Genomic DNA, 20,530 nt, shown 5'->3' with positions numbered 1-20,530 from the left:
GGGAAAACAGCAGGAGTGCCTGTCTTCCTACTATTGAATGCTAAATAGTTTCCTCTCTTAAAAGTCTGTCTAAGCCACATTATGTAATAGGAAACTAGACACATTAGATTATTACTTGAAGTCACATTTGTTAGAAGTATTCTTGGGATTTGTGTGTCAGCTAAGGATTGAATGACACCTCTTCATTTTAATAAAATGATTTATTTTTTAAGATAGGAAGTTTTCTGCTAACATTAAGTGTTATATGTGGCTCCTGATTTATAGTGCTCAGTTAAATATAAGAAAGTAGAATTCTCCTAAAAATAAGTTCACCGCAAAACTTTATATTAAAATCTCTGATTGTACTAGAAATACAAAAGTGAAGTATTAGCCAGGTTTGTAAAGTCTTTTATCTGATTAATAGAGGACACCATTGGGCAAAATACAATTTTAGTTTTTGTCATTTGTTAACTATTAATATGGTGACTGGACCCACGTATTGTCTGATTTACATCACTGTTTTCATTTCCTTCTGAAGGTGAGTTGTATTTTAAGATGCAATTTTCCAGTGAAGCGCTTATCTTACTAGTTTTTTTTTTTAAGGCTTTTAAACTTCTGTTTCTGTTTACATATGGAAAGTCTTTAGATTAATTGTAATGTTCTATTTAAGTATACATAAGAATAAAAATCTCAGCACTGTTTATTTAAACACTAAATTATGCAATTATTTTTTCTTCGTTCTTCATCTTTCACAAAACATTCTTACCCTAAATTCTTTTTTTCTAGATCTAGCCTTAGCTTTTTATAGTAGACGATCTCTTTTTTGATGCTGAACTATTATTTTGACTCCAGTGTACCTGTTTCCATTCATAATTTATTTTTCCAGTGGTCTTGCTGTTTTGGAAAACCTTCATCTACTATTTCTTTGTTCTTTTCATCCCTTCCTTATTTTATGACCATTTTCTAGCTGGCAGAAGAATGATACATACGGCTCTCTGACCACCTAGGCAATAACATAGGCCTGGGTGATCATCTTTGTTGGGTGGTAAACTGGAACAACACTATGGATTTCGGCCAACTGAGAATTATCTTCTCAGAATGAGATTCATGTGTATCACTTGCTCACTGATATTTTCCTATACTTTGTTCTGGTAGAAATTCTTGATGAAGGAGATAGTGACTCAAACACAGACCAAGATGCTGGAAGTAGTGAAGAGGAAGAGGAAGAAGAGGAGGAAGAGGGAGAAGAAGATGAAGAAGGTAAAAGTGTAGCTCATTCAAATAATACTGTAAAATATTCTGAAATTAAATTAATTTTAATGTAATCCTCTAAAATAAATTAGGATTGTTCATTAAATTTATTTATTATTTATGTATTATATTATTGCATTTATTAAACTAACATTATCCTCTAAAATTAATTAATAAATTAATTCTAATGTAATCCTCTAAAATAAAATCTGTGGAGGCCTGGGAATTGCTACTGGCATCTGGTAGCTGGAGGCTAGGGATGCTGTTAAACATACTACAAGTCACAAGACTGCCCCCCAGGACAGATTATTATCTAGCCAGTAATGTCAGTATTACTGAGGTTGAAAACTCTGCTCTAAAAGTATTAAACAAGGAAATCATTTTTTTAATATCAGCATAATTTTAATTTGACATTTTATGCATGTGACTATAAACTGTGAAAAAGATGCATTCATGTTGAGTGCATGTGATTTCTGCAACCCTGGCATGAATGTGACACATGAAAGTGATGAGATATTTTCTATTCATTTTGGCAAAATAGAGTGGGGAGGCCAGAAGCTGTGTTTGCACAGAGCAGGCATGATCTTCTTTAGCTTTGATTGCTTTATTTCACAGAAAAGTAAGCTCAGAACTTTAGTTTGGTTAAGTCTCAGTTAAAACATCAGAACGTACATACACTGGTCATTATTTACTTATATTACATACTTGAAAATATTAAAAGTATGTCTTTTCCTTCTAAGACACAATGCATTTTAGCTCTGTCTTGAAGTGTAATTAGTTTTCTACAACATATTTTATGAAAGTAAATTCAATTTTTCCAGTGTCTTTCTTATTTAAAATGTTTCCTAACTACCTGTGTACTACATTTACTTCAGAATTTTTGTTTCATGTGAAAATACTGTTCAAATAAAAACTATTAAATATTTCTAAGAGAAGTTTCCATGAATTAGATAAGAGAAAATTTTGATAAATACACATATTTAAAATGGACCCATCCAGTCTGTCATGATAATCCAGTGTTCTCTGAAACTGAATTTCTACCTGTAAATTACAGTTCTTCCAAATTGTCATGTTTATAACTCTAGAAATAATATCTTAGCAAACAATACCATTAGCGCTGCCTTTTATAGTGTCTAAATGAGCAAGTGGCACAGAAACAAAAATAATATTTCTGGCTTGATTCTGGACTTCTTTGAACTGACACAAGTTATTAAAATACTCTAAGATATGACAAGAGACTAGAAATGGTTACTTTGAACTCCACAGAAAAGAGTAGAATTATTATTAAACTAGATTCTAAATATTTATGAAAAATTATTATGTAGAGATACATGTACATTTCTTCACATTTATTTTTGTAGTTTTGTAATTGGTTATGTTTAATTTCTTTCAGGACAAAAAGTGACTATTCATGACAAAACAGAAATCAATCTAGTCTCATTTCGTCGTACAATTTATCTTGCTATTCAGTCAAGGTAAGATACTGTAGCTCTGTTGATCCTTGCTTTTCACAGGAGATGGAAAAGAAGATGAAATTTTTAGTATCTGATAACAGAAAACTAGATACCATTTCAGGGATTCTCAAACTACCTGCTCAACTTCATAGATTCCCTACTGTTGGTTCTTTGATTCAAAAGAAAATTATCTTTTCTTATTTGGAAGGTCTATTCATGTTACATAATTAAACAGAGTTCTTTTAACTGTCATTCCTCATAGTTAAATATAACTAATAAAAACCTGAAAACAACTCTATATTATAGAGCTGGCACAGTATATAATTGTGTAGTAGAAATTTAGTATTTTTTTAATTTGGTTTCTAATTCTGATTCTAAGCAGAGAAACACTGTTATGATAACTTTTGGATACTGATTTGCCGTGCGGATGGAAATGAATATAAATGGAAATAAGAATTAGGAGGTTTTGAGGACCCTTTGAAGTAATGTTAAGTAAGAACTACTATGATGTCATACAAATATCCTATTCCCTTTGAAGGCTGAGTTTGGTTTTGAAGAGAAATAAATGAAATATGAAATGCTTAGTACATCTGTTGTTTTTTATGCGAATCAACCTATTGATTTAATGGGCACAGTGTTTACATTTTACACTGGAGGATGAATGTTTTCTCAGTTTTGTTTTCTTACTAGGTTTTGTATATTTCCATTTCATATGATGTAATAGCAAAAATGATTCATACGTAGGAGTCATCCTGTTTTTATTCTGTCTGAAAACTTTTTGGCTTAGATTCATCTTCAGAAAGAAAAATGTTAAAAAGCAAAACATTGGCTAGAAATATTTTTGGTTTATCCTTACCTATTTCTTTGCCTCTCAAATGAAAGAAAAACTATTAAATATTTTTTCATACAAACTTAAAACAGAAAATGAGTTTTTGTTACAGATAAAAATTCTTAGAGTTTGACCTTTCATTTATCCTTTTTTACAAATTCAACAGTAATCACTTGTAAACAGTAGATTCACTGCTTTAATATTGCTGTTAACATTAATTTTGAAAGAGTTGCAGTGGAGCTCTTTGAATAATTATTTAAATAAAACAGTTTTTTTAGCTTACCAAACCTTGATAATCCTTGAATCACATGAAATATTTGAACAAGGAAGCATTAGGTTACAGTCACAATTACAGAGTGGTAAGAACTCTAGTAACAGCAATACTGTATTATATGTTAGTATTTGTTAAGAGTTTTGAGCCCCCAAATGCCAAGTAAAAATATTTGTAACAAAATTTGCACATAACAAAATGTACTTAATTAAAAGCTCATACAAATTTTAGGAAAGAACCACACAGACTTCAGCAGAAAGGTGTTTAAAGGACCTGGTTGAGGGATTCATGTAATGGGATCCTGAAACATAAAGTTATCAAATAAATATCACTCTAGAACAATAAATGCTATTGTTGGTCATTAAAACAGCAAAGCGATTTACTTTGGTTTTTTTCCCAAAGCAACAGTACTCAGCACTAATGATTTTAGTGAGAGACATATAAACATCGGTGGGAATTTAAAGGGATACACTGTCTGCAGAAAGCCTTTTGGTAACGTGAATCAAGGGCTTAGTGTCCATGCCGTTAGACAATCCTTTTTCATTATATTTCTTAAAGAAATACATACTGACAGAGAATTACAGAGAGAATTGTTCAATATGGAAAAAAAAAGAGACCGTCTTGTCCAATACAAATAACAAAATGTCCAGTTTATGCCACCATTGAAAATCAGGCTAGTGGGGAATTGTTACTGATTTGGGCAAGTGGTCTAACTTAATGTTCAGTGGGGAAAAAACTGTATACTGTATAGTACTGTACCAGTAGTGTTTTCTTCACTGTTTCAATAGGTAGGCAGATTCTAGAAGTAGTATATAACATCTCAACAGTGGTTGTCTTGAGAGGAAATTGGATTATAGACTTTTGTGTCTACTTTTTCCAGTTATTTTTAGGTTTACATTGATAGTAAACCAGTCTATACGAAATATAAATTAAGAATGGAATATAATTCATCAAGTCAGCTGGCAGTGAGGGCATCATACAGTTTGCTTTCGGAAATCTTGTAAACAAAACTAAGGTCGGACAGCTGAACTGTGTGGTGATTTTATTGTTTTTATTTCTTTCCTTTTAGACTTGTTGACTGATCTCACCAGCACTCTTTTTATCATCTTGTTACTATCCTGGTTCCTAAATGACCCTCTCTCATTGACACAAAACATAAAACAACACCATTGGTTTTGTTATTGAAAAGTAGACATTCCTGTTTATTCTTGCTTTCAAATGATGTTCCACTCTGATTTTGCATTTTTGAAGCTGTAGCATTAGAAGGAGGTGGGACTGTCGTTGCCCATCAGAGTTTCTTAGGTTGGAAACATCAACAAAACCATTTGTAAACACAGCTTGAAAACTAGTATCATGTGAAATCTTTTTTTCTGTACCCTTCCCTCAATACTTATTTGTGTTAAACCTGAAATTCATTTGATTTAGCAACCTAAGATAACTGAAATATCAAACTTAGTTCATTTAATATTCACGTTTAGTGTAACTTCAAAACAATCTTGATATGGGGAGTCACCAAATACTTTTAAAATAAAACAAGAAGGAAAAGAGACTATCATACAGTTAATTTTCTCCCTGGTACTTACTAGATAAAAGGACAGTTGTAAAATATTTTCCTTGACTACTTATTTTTCAGAAATTTCATAGGTTTATTCCTGCATACTAATTCTGTTTCTTGAGGAAAATTAAAACTAGAAAAGAAAACAGTGTCTTTCAAAATACTTTTTGGTAATACTGCTATATTCTTGAAGTTTATCAACTGTAGTTTAATATTTTAATCTTAGTGCTAGATATTTAATATTTCCCATTGCAAAAGCTCTTTTTGATATATTTCTTTTTTCTTTATAGTTTTTTTCTTAATTCCATTACATTGTACCATCCACAGTTATTACTCTGTTTTGCTTATGAAGCTCAATAAGTATCAGAAACTAAGGAATACAAAGGAATTATAAAACTAAATTCATAATCATTCTGATTATTTTATCCTGATGTTATCAAAAGAATAAAGGTTGAACATTCTGCAAAAAGTACAAATATATTAGCATTATTCCTAAATTGAATTCACAGTGAATTTGATAATTCTCTTAAGCATATTAGAATTATTTTTACTGCAACTTATATGGCATAAAAGCAGTTTTTTTCCTTGTAAGTGATTTTGGTTATTTACTGTTGTTATACTTAGTTTTTGAAAATGTAACACAAAAGCACTGTGTTTGAGTATGAATCAAGATAACTTGTAAATGTGGTGATTAAGCCCTAGATGTCATGATGGGCTCTGGAGCATCTTTATCTCTTCCTGACTTGGGTCAGAGATAAGTGCAAGTAGTTAGCAGTGTAATAAAATTTGTCCACTTTCTATCTATATGTTTGCCTGTTCTGGGCATTTTATATAAATGGAATCCTACTGTATGTGGTCTTTTATATCTGACTTTTTCCACTTAGCGTAATTCAGAGTTCATCCATGTTGTAGTATGTCTCAATACTTCATTCTTTGTAGAATTAAGAGTTATGTCTTTTGTTTATACACAATAGAGTACTGTGAAGTTACTGTAAAAACTTATTTAAAACAATTATTAAAGTAAGATCCTTTTTTATAAAACATAGTTCAACTATGCTGCAAGTTTTTAACCTATTGTGTCTGTTTTTTCTCTACAGCTTAGATTTTGAAGAATGTGCTCACAAATTGCTGAAAATGGAGTTTCCTGAAAGCCAAACAGTAAGTTGATGTTTTTTTCTTCTATTAGGAAATAATATAGTTTATAAAAATATTTAAAGCAGTTCATAGGTTTTATGAATTGAAATAACTCAGTATTGGATATTCTGTTTTTAATGTAGTTATTCTAAAATTTTAAAGTAACTTGAAACTTAGTCCTAGGGTGTTTCATAAGTGCTACTCATTGCAATGAATTAAATGGGCTGCTTAAATGGGATGTGGGGGAAAAAGGAAGAAGTCTGTCAGAACCACTGCACATTACATGAGTTTCTGAGTGGTTGCCTATAAATCAAATAGGTGGCCTAAATACAATAAGAAATTTGTTCCTTCGTGAATTGCTTAGCCCATCTACTTAATGTGCTCAAGCATTCTTTTGTGGTAGAAATTATAAAGGTCACCATACATGTTATTACATTACTTTAATTGTATATGGAAGAATCTGTGTCATTTTTTTTCATTCATTAATTCAGCAGTCTATGTTTACCATATACTACATGTCAGACACTCTACAAGGTGTCAGGGATTCAGTGGTCCATAAAGTACATATTAGCCCCCTCTTAGTCCATGGGACTCATAGTCTTATAACTCCCTATACTTCACTGTTCAAAGTATCATGGAACCCTAATGCCAAAGATAGTAAAGACTGGATTGAGTAGATTATCTTGTTTTTTTTTGCTAGTTGCATTCTTGTGTATGTTGCTCCCTGCCCATCTGCATTTTAAATCCTTGGAACCTGAGCCAAGACTTTTAGGGTTTTGTTCTTCACATCTTGCTTTACATGTGGTATACCCAGCAGAGATGCCAGAGTGAATATATCAACTGTAGGCAGTTTCGTTTCTAGTTCTAAAAGATCTTGTCTATCTGAGCTGTTACCATTAGGTGTGAGTGCTTTGTCTTAAGGCTTTAAATATGATCTGTTATGGGGATTGGCAGACTGTAGCCCAGGCCCACTGCCCATTTTTGTAAATAAAATTTTAGTGGAATACAGCCATGCCCATTGGTTGGTGGATCATGTATAGTTGTTTTCACCCTATAGCAGCAGAATTCACTAGTTGCAACAGCGACCGTATGGCCTCTAAAGCCTAAAATATTTACTATTTGGCTTATGATAGAAAAAGTTTACCAACCTTTGTTCTAGATTATAGATTTCTTCTTGAAATGCCATGGTATGTAATTTTGAGATGAAATTATTTTTTTCAAATTTAAAAAGTTCTTTTTTCCCTCTTAAAGTTTATTTTTTGGTAGATTAATAACAGTATACCTATTTGTACCCTGGGTGTACCTGATGTGTCACCATTGAAAGGAAATAAATTAGGGAATTAACCTTTAAAATTATAATTGAAACTGAAATTACTATATGATCTTGTCACATTATTTGAGGAGTATAATTAAGTCTTTATATGTTTTATTAATACTAATTCAGAGGATAGTTGTTCTAGAACTAACCTCAACATATTTTGATAGCATTTGGAAGAATGTCTTAGTACATCTATTTTCATGCACTCAAAAGACTCTCCTGAAATTGCTATAATATTTAATTAAAATGTTAAAATATTTAATTATTCTAAGCCACAGGGAATAACTCTTATAATTGCATTTAGTCTAGGGAAGAAAGTAATTTGTTTTGCAAGTAGCACTGGCTTTATTAGCAATGCTATCAGTGTATTACTATGTTATATTGTTTAAAACCTGATTAACTGTTATGTTACTGTAAAATACAATGTTGGTAGAAAGAGTTGAAAATGCATTTTAATATCAAATTAACATAATATGGCAGAACTCAGAAAAGCCTTATTTTAACTTTTTACTACTATATTAAAATTTTGACAAAGTACATCTTTTCAGAACTTACACATTGAGAAGCATTTTATTTAATTGAGGTAACTTCTGAGTAATCATAAAAAATAATAATTTAGCAATGTAATGACATCTAAAAATATCCTCATATTGTGAATTAAGGCCTTTGAGTAGAGTGTTTTATAAGTAGACTCTCAACTTCTAGAGCAGCGTGGTCCAATAGAACTTTCTGCATTGATGAAAGTATTTATATTCTACACTGTCTAGTACAGTAGCCACTAGTCATATACGGATTTTGAGTACTTGAAAATGTGACTAGTGTGACCGAAGAATGGAAATTTTATGTAATGTTAAGTAATGTAACTAATTAGCTACATACAGCTAGGGGCTACCATGCTAGTTGAAAATATAAAGGTAAAATTAAATAGAAGTAAAAATGAACTGAATGGGTATATGTTATATTTTGTAGGCTGGCTTTCCATTTATAGAAAGCAGATATATTACAATTACTATATTTGGAAAAAATAATTTTTAACTTTTTGATAAATGTCTTGTAGAAAAAGATACTTAATCACTACTACAGCAGTGGTCAGAGAATGAATATATGCCTATTTTCATTTTGTCTCCAATGATGTGTCCATGTTGTCTGAGTTTCATCATCAGTGAAATTGATACAGTTTGAATATTGGGATATTTCATTTGAGTATTTTAAAATTATAAATCGTTTGTGATGATGGTATTTCCGGTCCTGGATTTACTCTTGCATTTATTAGTTCAAGAGAATTTTATTTTCCCCCAAATGATTTTTTTTATCGTTTATTCATTTTTTGAGAGCTAGAGAGAGAAAGAATGCTAGTGAGGGAGGGACAGAGAGAGAGGGAGACACACAATCTGAAGCAGGCTTCAGGCTCTGAACTGTCAGCACAGAGCCCAACGCAAATCCCGAACCCACGAACCAAGAGATCGTGACCTGAGCCAAAGTTGGACGCTTAACTTTCTGAGCCACCCAGGCACCCATAGTTCAACAGAATTTTTATACAGGAATTTTCAAAGCACAAAAATAGCTGATTGGCAATATATTATTCAGCAGTTATGGAATGATTTGATCTATTTGTATAGATTTATCAATAGATCTATGTATAACATTTATTTTGAGGCTAGCAAATCCAACCACAGAGGTGTTTTTTTCTTTATTCTTTTAAATACATTTCTTGTTGGGGCGCCTGGGTGACTCACCCAGTTAAGCGTCCAACTTCAGCTCAGGTCATGATCTCACAGCTTGCGAGTTCGAGCCCCGCGTCAGGCTCTGTGCTGACAGCTCAGAGCCTGGAGCCTGCTTCAGATTCTGTGTCTCCCTCTCTCGTTGCCCCTCCTCTGCTCACATTCTGTCTCTCCCTCTCTCTCAAAAAAATAAACATAAAAAAAATTAAATACATTTTTTCTTTATTAACCAGAATGTCATTTAAGTTAATGTTGTAGCTGTACTTATTTATGCCTAAATAAAGACTCATCTTCTACCTATTCCATACTAATTAAATATATTCTTAAGAATTGAGTTTAAAGGTATGTAACTAAACCTGTCAGGTGGTATATTGATGATCTATATTTTAAAAAAATTTGTGTAGAATCTTTTTGGAATATCGTCTATTCAATCTTCTTGGTGTATCTTTTTCATATAGTAGATTTTATTGAAGTGGTTCATACTTAATTTGAATTGAGAATTTTATAATCTAATTAGCATAAATGACCTTGGAAACTGTCAGCCAGACTGAAGGCTTTGAAAAACTATAGGCCTGACATAGATTGAATTTTTTATTTTGTCTTAATAACTTAAGCTCACAAAGCTTAGGAAATTTTGTGTGTTTAAAATCTTATTTAAAAATGCAGGCTGTCTCTATCATATTGATAAATTATAGCATGGATTCATTGTATTTTGAATCATTAATGAATTTTTTTTCCAAATAGAAAGAACTCTGCAACATGATACTTGATTGTTGTGCCCAACAAAGGACCTATGAAAAATTTTTTGGCTTATTAGCTGGGGTGAGTTCCAGCCTCATTTTTCTTGTTGGAATTTAATAGCATCACTAAGGGAATCCTTAACATGAATATTGTGAATTACTGTGTCTTCTTTGTGGTCTGGTCTAATACAATAGCGTATCTCTGATAAAATCTCGTTGCTCTTCCCTTCCTCAGGTTTCCTAACCTGTGTAGTTTCCTCCTTTCCTACTTCATTTTGTGGTGCCTTAACATTGCATAGGTCTCTTCCAGAACTTTTTGAGATTCTATATGCTTTGTAACAATTTCCCAAAGAGGACAATTAAATGTTGCCTTTTCAAAATCTCAAAGCTGTTTTTGAAGTCAAGTGCATGTTCAGGCAGCACAAATAGATCATGAGTTAAAATAAGTTTTTAAATCTAAACTCTACCCACAGAGAAATATATTTGTATACTATGCAAATGTATGTGTCTATGATAAGATACTTGTATAATTTTGTTTTAGCATATAAATCCCAAGTAAATAGGGATGATATATATTATCCTTTTTTTTTTGAGCATTCTGTCATACAGCACAAAAAGATTGTGTAATGTGATGTATAAAAGATTTACTAATTTTTGATTCAATAAATTTAGGAGGATCTGATATACTCATAATGGTATTGACAGTCAACTTTTAGTAGTACTGACATTCAATTTTTTTTATTTATTAGCGATTTTGCATGCTAAAAAAAGAATACATGGAATCCTTTGAAAGTATATTCAAAGAACAATATGATACCATCCATCGCTTGGAAACAAACAAATTGAGAAATGTTGCTAAGATGTTTGCTCACCTTTTATACACTGATTCACTTCCATGGAGTGTAAGTAGATGGATCGATATTTATACTTCCTTCCTAATCCTGTTATTCTCAAGTAGGTATTAAGTATAGTATAGCTGTACTTTTCCTATGTAGGAAATGTACTTTAAAATGAAATGTATAGCTGGGGTGCCTGGGTGGCTTAGTCGGATAGGCATCCGACTTCAGCTCAGATCATGATCTCACGGTTAGTGAGTTCAAGCCCTGCATTGGGCTCTGTGCTGACAGCTTGGAGCCTGGAGCCTGCTTCGGATTCTGTGTCTCCCTCTCTCTTTCTGCCCCTCCCCCGGCTCATGCTCTGTCTCTCTCTCAAGAGTAAATAAACATTAAAAAAAAAAAAAAAGATTTAAAGTGAAATATATACCAAACTTTTACTGTAATGGCAGTCTTTGAGGCTATATTCAGATAACATGAGATCGAGAAGCTAAGTAAATAACATGAGTGTTAAGAAATACAACCCGGGGTGATATTAATAGTCCAAACATCACGGTGCTTTTTAAAAGTGATAGCTAGTGGTGTTTTCAGGGAAAACAATAGATTTTTGTCTTCTCTGTGTGTGCACACATGCATGCACACTCATATACCACATACATCTTACTTTGGTGGTCATGTATCATGTAGCCATACTTATTTAGAACAAGATAAGATATTCTTGATACAGAAATGTACACTGGATTGGAATTTGAAATGCATTCATGAAGCTGGCATTTATTGTACAACCTCTGTTCATCCAACAACCATTCATTTAGTTACTAGATAAGAGCCTAGTCACTTGAGAGAGATAGTGGGCATCCAGAGTGAATTATTTATGGTCTCTGCTTTCATAAGAAATATATAAGGTAAGGTATGCCCATAGTGCTAATATAAAATAAAGGGTGATAGGTTATGAGAAAAGTGAAATTGAAAGAAGGAAATTACATCCAAGAGGAAAGAAAGAAAAGGATCACACTGTGGAATACGACAACCTGATGATAGAATGAAGCAACAAAGTGAGCTCATAAACATTGGATGGACTGTTGTAATACTGTAGGTACTAAACATGTCTAGCTGTACTAATAGGCATTTTGTGAGCAGACCTAGGAGCCTGATCATAATAATTTTTTTACTTCTTTCTTTTCCCTCTGGGAATGAAAATGAAATCAAGTTTTTAAACAATCGAAGCAAATGGGTTTCTGGAACACAGAACTCATAAAAACTGGAGGTTACTTTTATTTTTATTTGTCCTAAAACCTCTCTCCATGAACTTCCGTTTTTAAGCCTCGATCTTAATATTCAGAACAAGCCATCACTCTTTCTGTCTTTACTCTTGTCGTATATGTCCTATACAAAACTATAGCCTAATGCTCTAAGTGGCAGTTTGCCCCAAACCCTTATACATCCATGTTTTGATGAGTGAGTTTTAGGAGCTAGTAATCTTTCCTTCAGCATTATATACTCATGGCAGAATATATCTCTGCTATAAAAAGCACATTACTCAAGAAAGAAAGAACTCTATTTCTGTAGCATCTTAGCATTATGAAAATTAGCATAGAGAGGTAGTCTTAAACTTTGCCAAGAAGTAATACTTACTAGGACAAAGAAAGATATTCACAGATAATTCTTTAGAGACACTTCAAGTTATCAGTGTTGGTCATTTTATCTTTTGAACAAAATAAACTTGTCTTTTTTAATTTTAATTTTCAGGTTCTTGAATGTATAAAGCTGAGTGAGGAAACCACTACATCATCCAGTAGAATTTTTGTTAAAATATTTTTCCAAGAATTGTGTGAATATATGGGTCTTCCTAAACTTAATGCAAGATTAAAGGATGAGTAAGTTTATCGTTATGCACTTTTTATTCTTACTGTACTCAGGAATTTTCCTCCATTTTAGCGACATAAGTCCACCCTTAGTCGTAAAAACAAGAGGTAAGCCCCTAGGACTTTCTTCATCCGTTAGTTACTACTCTGAATCTCATGTTCTGTGGCACAGGACAACATGTAATTTTAGTGATGGATTTTAGTCCCAGTAGAGACAGCACAGAATTAATGCCTCTTTGAATTTAGTTACAACACACAGGATTATTTTGCATGCCCACTGGAGTTTTCCAATAATGAGTGCTTACAGTTTTATTTTCATTTTTAATGCTAATTTTGAACCTTAGAATATTAATTTTTGTGTTATCAGTGGACAATTGTGAATATATACAGATGATTCAGTCATGTAATTGTTCACATTATTACACTGAATTAGGGCCTTATTCCAGGACTGTCGTGTAATCCCTATCCCAGTTTTCTTATTTCCTGTATATTCACATTGCCTCCTGCCACTTGCATCGGCTTCTACTGCATTCACACTACTGAAATCATCCTTTCAGATTTCTTAGTGACTATCTGCCAAATCAAGTACTTTTTCTCAGCCCTCACAGCCCTCACTTCCCAGCCTCCCTTAGACAGTTGACCACTTCCTCACTGTGGCTCCTCACTTTCTTGTCATTCTGCCTCACTCCTCATGGTCTCTGCTCTTCAGCCTCCCTCTCCTCTTCGACACAGTTTCTATTCTGGGCTCAACATGCCCTCTCTGTGCTATTCTGTCTACTCCCCTTGGCTTCAGAGACTTAGTTATTGGTCTCCATCTACTTCACCAGGTTTATCTCCCCCCTCTCCACAGCCTGCACCAACATTGCTCCACTCGTTCGTACTTCCTTACCTCCAGAGCTAGAAATATACACTCTTGGTCTATCCATCAGACTCTTCCTCATTCTTATTTGTCAGTTTTTTCTATGAAACAGTTTGTCCTGACTCTGCTGGTTAGTCATTTGGTGTAGCGCTCCAAAGGACATGTCCAAACCACCTTGTACTGTTAATGTTTTCTGTTTGTTCCCCTCCATAGAAATAGTAATTACATGCAGTCTTCATCCATCACTTCTTCCTTTTGTTGACGATTTTTCCCCAACCCCCAATGCCATGCATAGTGCTGTGCATGCATCCATGTGGATATATGTATAAAACAGAGATTTGTTTTTACTTTGCATTATATACATTCACATACTGTGTGTGTGTGTGCACGTGTATTTGTATATGTTGCACAATATGTGTGTGGTGTATAAAAATGTTTTTAAATTCTCTGTTGTATATTTATAGAAATCAAGTATAGTAAATTATGAGTTGACCCTATTCATTTCATTTAGATAGCATTGTAGTCTAACCTAATAAATGATATAAATCACCTCCTTGATTGTATTTCATTTATTAATTTCGTAATACGTAGAAAATCTGAAAAATGACTGTATATGAACTTTGCCTTTTAATCTTCAAGCAATGTGTTCTCTTTTGTTCATTTTTTTCTTCTTTTAGAACCCTACAGCCATTTTTTGAAGGGTTATTACCCCGAGATAATCCAAGAAACACTCGGTTTGCCATCAACTTCTTTACTTCTATAGGACTTGGAGGTTTAACGTAAGGATAATTTTCAGGATTTTTTTTTTCATCTTATAAAGCTATCCCACAGTTGCCTTTGGAGCAAAAACTAACAGAGGTTGTATCTTTAATTAGGGATGAATTGCGCGAGCATCTCAAAAATACACCAAAGGTCATTGTGGCACAGAAACCAGACGTTGAGCCAAATAAATCCTCTCCTTCCTCTTCCTCTTCCGCATCCTCATCTTCAGAGTCTGACTCCTCTGCCTCTGAATCGGACAGCAGTGATAGCAGTTCGGAGTCTTCCAGTGAGGAAAGCGATTCTTCATCCAGCAGTAGTCAGAGCTCTGCCTCAGGTACTGAAACTCATTTATAATTGATTGGGCTCTTTTCTAACAAGTATATTGCTGGTGATGTTTATACAGTGAGGGAAGAAAATAAGTTGATTGCTTAATTATTTTAGAGTTCAGTTGTTTAAAAGCCACGATTAATAATATAAATGATCATCTGTCACTGCTGGAGTCTGTAGTGAATTACATCATTTATAATGCTAAGATTGGCTGTTGGAATCTTTTTCATAGAAAGATATTTCATTGGTAAATATTTATTTGAATGATGACTGAAATACCATACATTCATAATGCCTGCAGTCCAGCTTACAGCTTTCCTGGTGTTTATATTTTAAATAAATTATAGTTTTTTTACTTTAATTAGTGAGGGTTTGTGTTAGTTACTGACACGTGCCATGCATCAAATGCATACATACTTCACAAGTGTACAGCTCTAGAAATTTTCATGAGAAGAACATATGCATGTGCTGGCTACCCATAACAAGAGTTAATAGCTATTGCCACTCCCCTGTCCACTGCCTCATGTTAGCCACTACTCTCATTTATGATTCCATAAATTAGTTGTGCCTGTTTTTAACTTTATCACTATGTTTTGTGAACTCCTTTGTCTGGCTTATCTTTCACAATCACTTTTGTGAGCTTCATCTGTAATATTGCATTTAATTATAGTTCATTCTTTTTGCTGTATAGTTTTCCACTATATGAGTATGCTGCAGTTAGTTTAACATCTCTTTTACTCAGTAACAATTTAGATTTAGAAATATTCCCATGAATACTCTTATTTACATTTGGTATGTGTATATATACATATACATATGTATACATATGTATACACACATATACATATACATATACATATACATATACATATACATATACATATACATATACATATGTATATATACACATATGCATTTCAGTTGGGTGTGTACTTAGAGATTCACTGCGAATTCCTGGGTTGTAGGTTGTGTGTACGTTTAGCTTCAGTAGATACGGCCAGTTTTGCAAGTGGTTATTTCAGTTTATGCCCCCATCAGCCGTGTATGAGAGCTCTAGTTGACCCCAACCTTGCAACACTTCACTTGGCTATCTTTTTCATTTTAACTATTCTGGTAGATATGTCATGGTATTGCGTTGTGGTTTTAATTTGCATTTTCTTGATCGCTAATGAAATTGAGCACTATTTTATATTATTATTGGCCATTTGGGTAGTTTCCTTTTGTTAAATGGCTATTCAAGTCCTTTGCTACCCACTCTTTTTGTTTGTTTTATTGTTATCTTTTTATTTGGATTTGTAGGAGTTCTTTAGGTTTTCTGGACATGTATCTTTGGTTGCACATATATATTGCAAATAGTTCCGTTCCATTCTTGTATGTCCAGCCCTGTGCAGCTGCCAGAGCTCTGCTGGTCTCTCTGTCCCTCAGCAGCAGCCCTGAATCAGCAGACAACCTGCAGGGAGCAAGTGGCTATATTATGTCAGCTTACCTCTCTATGGTTCTGCCTTCTCTTGAATCTTGGTCCTTATTCTACGTAAAGAAAGTTGAAAAAATAGTACAGAAAATTCCCATATAGCCTTCACCCAACTTCGCCTGGTGTTAGCATTTTACATAATCATAGTTCAATGATCAAAGCCAGGTAATTAACATTGAAACAACACATTAAACAAACAACAGATCTTATTTGAATTTCACCAGTTTTTCCATTAATGTCCTTTTTCTTGTTCCAGGATCCTACATGCATTTAACTGTATTTCTCCTAAGTCCTCTATAACCTGTTGATAGTTCTTCACAGGCTTTCCTTGTTTTTAAAGGCTTTGATACTTTTGAAGTCTTCTGGTCACTTATTTTTTAGAATGCCCTTCAATATGGAGATCTGTCTGATGTTTTTACATGATTAGATTGAGGTTATGCATTTTTGGACAGAATGTCATAGAAATGATATGTTCTTAGTGCATGTTATCTGGGAGTTCATAATACTGGCATGACATTAACTGATCACTTGGTTAAGTTGATATCTGCTGGATTTCTTTCTGGAAACTCCTTTTCTCTGTAAATTAATGTGTTGTAGAGAGATAATTTGTTCAATTTTAGCATCTATCTTTGGACCTTGTCTGCAGTACTTAACTGCCGTGGTGTTTGCCGAATGTGATGTTTATGTTTGTCTTTTTTCTTCTACGCTTAGTAATTGAATTTCTTCTGTAAGTGAGAGTTGTCCCTCAATCCCCATTTATCTATTAACTGTATATTTCATCAGTCTGGACTCATGGATATTTATCTTATTCTATGAGTTAAAATCCAGTACTATCATTTATTTTGTTCAGATCATTTCAGCTTTGGCAGTTAAGAGCTCCTTCAGGTTAACCCCTGTGTTCTTTCAACATACCCCCATCCTTTTTTTTGAGCACCACCCGTCTTTAGAACATCTCAAGTTGTTTAAGATCTTTATTGCCTCTAAACAGAAGATTTTACATTTTTATCTGGCACTTCTAGTTGTTTTCAGCAGGAGCCCTGGTCTTCCACAGCTTTCTCCATTCTCCCTGGAAGTGGAAATGCTGTAGTAAAGGATTTTCAAATGTGCCATTTTCTGAGGAGGTCTCTGTTGTTTTCCCCAGGGTCAACTCTGCTTTCTTCCATTGTAGCATCTTAATCTGAATAAGACGTAGTCTGATTGTCCAAAATGCATGTCATTTCTTCTTAACTTCTTAATGCATATTTCAGAGAAGCAGCACTTTTCCCCATAGTCTTAGTAGGTTGGAAGGTTGATCTTTACACTCTGGTTCTCTGGCTTGTGGCACTTGAAAGTGTGTCACGTAATGTGTGGCAGCCAGAATTGTGGGACTCTTGGTGTTTTAAATTATCAGAGTAAGATTCCATTTATCCACAGGAAGTCTTATTCTTGAATTAAAATATATTAACATTGTTCATTTAATATTCACCTCTTTTAATTCTAAAGAATTTGTTATTTCATGGTTATCTGTTTTGAGAACAGATGAGAACACAGCATGAATTGCTGCAATAAGGGATCTTGCTGATTCAAAATTAATTTGCCTCATCATACAATTTCAGTAGAGAGTTTTCAGTTTTATTAGTAAAATATTAAACAGCATAAAAGCGGTATGAACTATCCCCAAATTAGAAAATTGTAAAGCAAATGCCAAAGACGGGAGATTGCACGTTGTGGTGGGGCTCGGGTTCTCATGTCAGCAAAGCCCTGAGAGTAGCATAGAGTAGGGTCAGAGAGACGTTGATGGAGCACACAGCCAGATGGTTTCTGCTTGGCGAGCTGCTGCTCAGCTGAGCTGCTTGATAGGAGCCAGAGAAATAAATCCTTAGTGGCAAACCAATGGACTGTGCCAAGGGTAGGCATTTGGCAGAAGAAATACAGGTTGGTACGGTGAGATTTGGGTGGAGATAGGACGAAGGTGGACACTTCTCTTCCATATTTTCTTCTTTCTGTATGTATATGAATTTGACAGAAATTTTGGTCATCTCAGCACCTTTGATTTATGTACCCAAAAGAAATCACACAGATAAAGTGATTAAATTTGTTTTATACCTTAAAATTTCACTGTGATTATTTAATATTTATATTTGTGATTCTATCAGATTAAATTGTTCTAGGCCTTTTCAGAAGAGTTTTCTCAGAAATCAAGCCTTCATGGCTCTCATAAAGCCTGTGATTATGTCATAACATCACTTCTCTTTCTAGTGCAGGTAGTGCTTCTCTGATAGCAGAACTGTTGTTTTTTGTAGGAAGAGGTTTTTATTTGAAAAATATATATTCATGCTGTTAAGCAAACTAGTCATCCCTTTCCCCTTTAAGGGGGATATTGCTGGCATGTATTTTGATTATTAACATAACCAGATCTGACACAGTACTTTACTTTATGTGACATAATGCACATGGGCTGAAATTTCTGTTTTTGAATAAAATTTGTAATGGAAATATACCATGCTAGTCACCTTATAAAAAAAATTTACATTTGCTGTAGTTCATTTAAAGTTTCCGTTTACTGCTTTGAGTCTAAGGATCAAAACAGTACTTTGGTAACTAATGGTGATATGTCGTATATTCTTAAAATTATGCATCTCGTGAAATATTGTCATTAGACTTTCCGTTCAATCAATTCACTTTTGCATCCAGTTTATCTGAATTAATAAGCCTGCAATGGACCAATAAATGTCATTGTTAAATTATGAAATTAAAGATTAAAATAAAAGCTAACTATTTCATTTTACATGTGCAGCTAAAGATAAAAGAAAGAAGGGACAAGGGAACACCAGAAGTAAAGAAGTAGATAAATTGATCAGGAAACAACACACACATGATAGGAAACAAGAAGAAAGAAGACTGGAACAAAGGCATCAGGAAATAAGGACTGAAAGAGAAAGGAGGTCAGAAAAACATAAAGATAAAAATTCAAGAGAGCCAAACTGGAGAAATCCCGTAACAAAATACAGTGCAGACAGAGGTGTCCCTGCTGAACGAAATAGTTACAGTAGAATCATGAATGACAGAGACCAAGAAATGCACACAGATTTGGAAAATAAGCATGGTGATCCCAAAAAGAAGAGAGGAGAGAGAAGAAATTCTTTTTCCGAAAATGAGCACAGGCACCGAAATAAGGACAGTGAACATTTTACAAGAAGAGATAGGTCAAAGTCAAGAGAAAAGAACAGAAAACATTCGGGTTCTAGAAGTGATGAGGATAGATGTCAGAATGGTGCTGAGAAGCGATGGGAAAAATCAAGCAGACGCTCTGAACCCTCCAGAGAATCCAGGAAACATCCGGACCGGCGAAGAGAAAAGTCTCCAACAAAGCAAAAAAAGTAATGCTACAAAATTACAGAAACTGAACTTGCCTTATATTCAGTTGAAACAAATTATTTTTTACATTAACGAACTTTATAGAGAATTCTTGTATAAAGTACTGGTTTGTATTTGTACATTTAAAATTTTTTCATTTTAAACATGTTTTATAATTGATACATCTCAAGGCCCTCCACATAAAATTATTTGAAAAGTTTCACCAGAGAGGGATGTAATCTTGCTTATATTTTGTTAATAAAATGATCAAATGCTCATTGAATCAGTGATTTTTTTTCATTGACAAAATTTTTTTTTCCTGATGTTTCCAATTGTTCACAGAACTATTATATGAATTAGTAGTGGCTTTTTTTAATAGATATAACTAGAGACCAAAATAGGTGAACCATTTCCATGTAACATTTTTGCTTTGTTATGAGATGCTATGAACCTCTTTTAGGGGTCACCCTTTTTTAAAAACGAATTATTTCAAGTCTCCTATTACATCTTGAACAAGATAGGTATGTGTAATTTTTTTTTAACAGGTGTTTTCATGAAGCTATGGGTATGTTAGTCTTTTAAACAGATACACAGTTATATTATTTATAATTAGGACTTCTCTGTTTAATAACATTTCTTCTCTCTGGACTGCTAGATTAACATTTAATTGAAATTCTTTGTGATTAGTGCATTTTCTGAGCCTTGACATTATATTGTTGTTGGTGAGTTAACGTGTATTTAACTTTTAATTTAGATTAACGGGTTGTTGGAAAACATAGTCATGAGAAATGTGAACAGCTTAACTGAAATAATTCCACTTTTTTA

At 33.5% G+C, this 20,530-nt stretch overlaps 1 protein-coding gene across 2 annotated transcripts in view; it reads left to right on the top strand.

Annotated features, from left to right (window-relative positions):
- The window catches only part of CWC22 (CWC22 spliceosome associated protein homolog), a 56,772-nt gene extending 36,784 nt beyond the window's left edge, over positions 1-19,988 (top strand). For both annotated transcript variants that reach the window (XM_006935392.4, XM_003990908.3), the window contains 9 exons: positions 1,135-1,239; positions 2,624-2,705; positions 6,437-6,497; positions 10,257-10,334; positions 11,002-11,154; positions 12,835-12,962; positions 14,487-14,588; positions 14,685-14,905; positions 19,146-19,988. In XM_006935392.4, coding sequence (XP_006935454.1) covers positions 1,135-1,239; positions 2,624-2,705; positions 6,437-6,497; positions 10,257-10,334; positions 11,002-11,154; positions 12,835-12,962; positions 14,487-14,588; positions 14,685-14,905; positions 19,146-19,732 — 1,517 coding nt within the window. In that variant the 3' untranslated portion in view covers positions 19,733-19,988. The remainder of the gene's footprint in view (positions 1-1,134; positions 1,240-2,623; positions 2,706-6,436; positions 6,498-10,256; positions 10,335-11,001; positions 11,155-12,834; positions 12,963-14,486; positions 14,589-14,684; positions 14,906-19,145) is intronic.
- The last annotated feature ends 542 nt before the right edge of the window (positions 19,989-20,530 follow it).

The sequence above is a fragment of the Felis catus genome, chromosome C1, assembly GCF_018350175.1.
Source record: "Felis catus isolate Fca126 chromosome C1, F.catus_Fca126_mat1.0, whole genome shotgun sequence".
NCBI classification, from domain to species: Eukaryota; Metazoa; Chordata; class Mammalia; order Carnivora; family Felidae; genus Felis; species Felis catus.
This window is presented reverse-complemented; position numbering and strand designations above follow the sequence as displayed.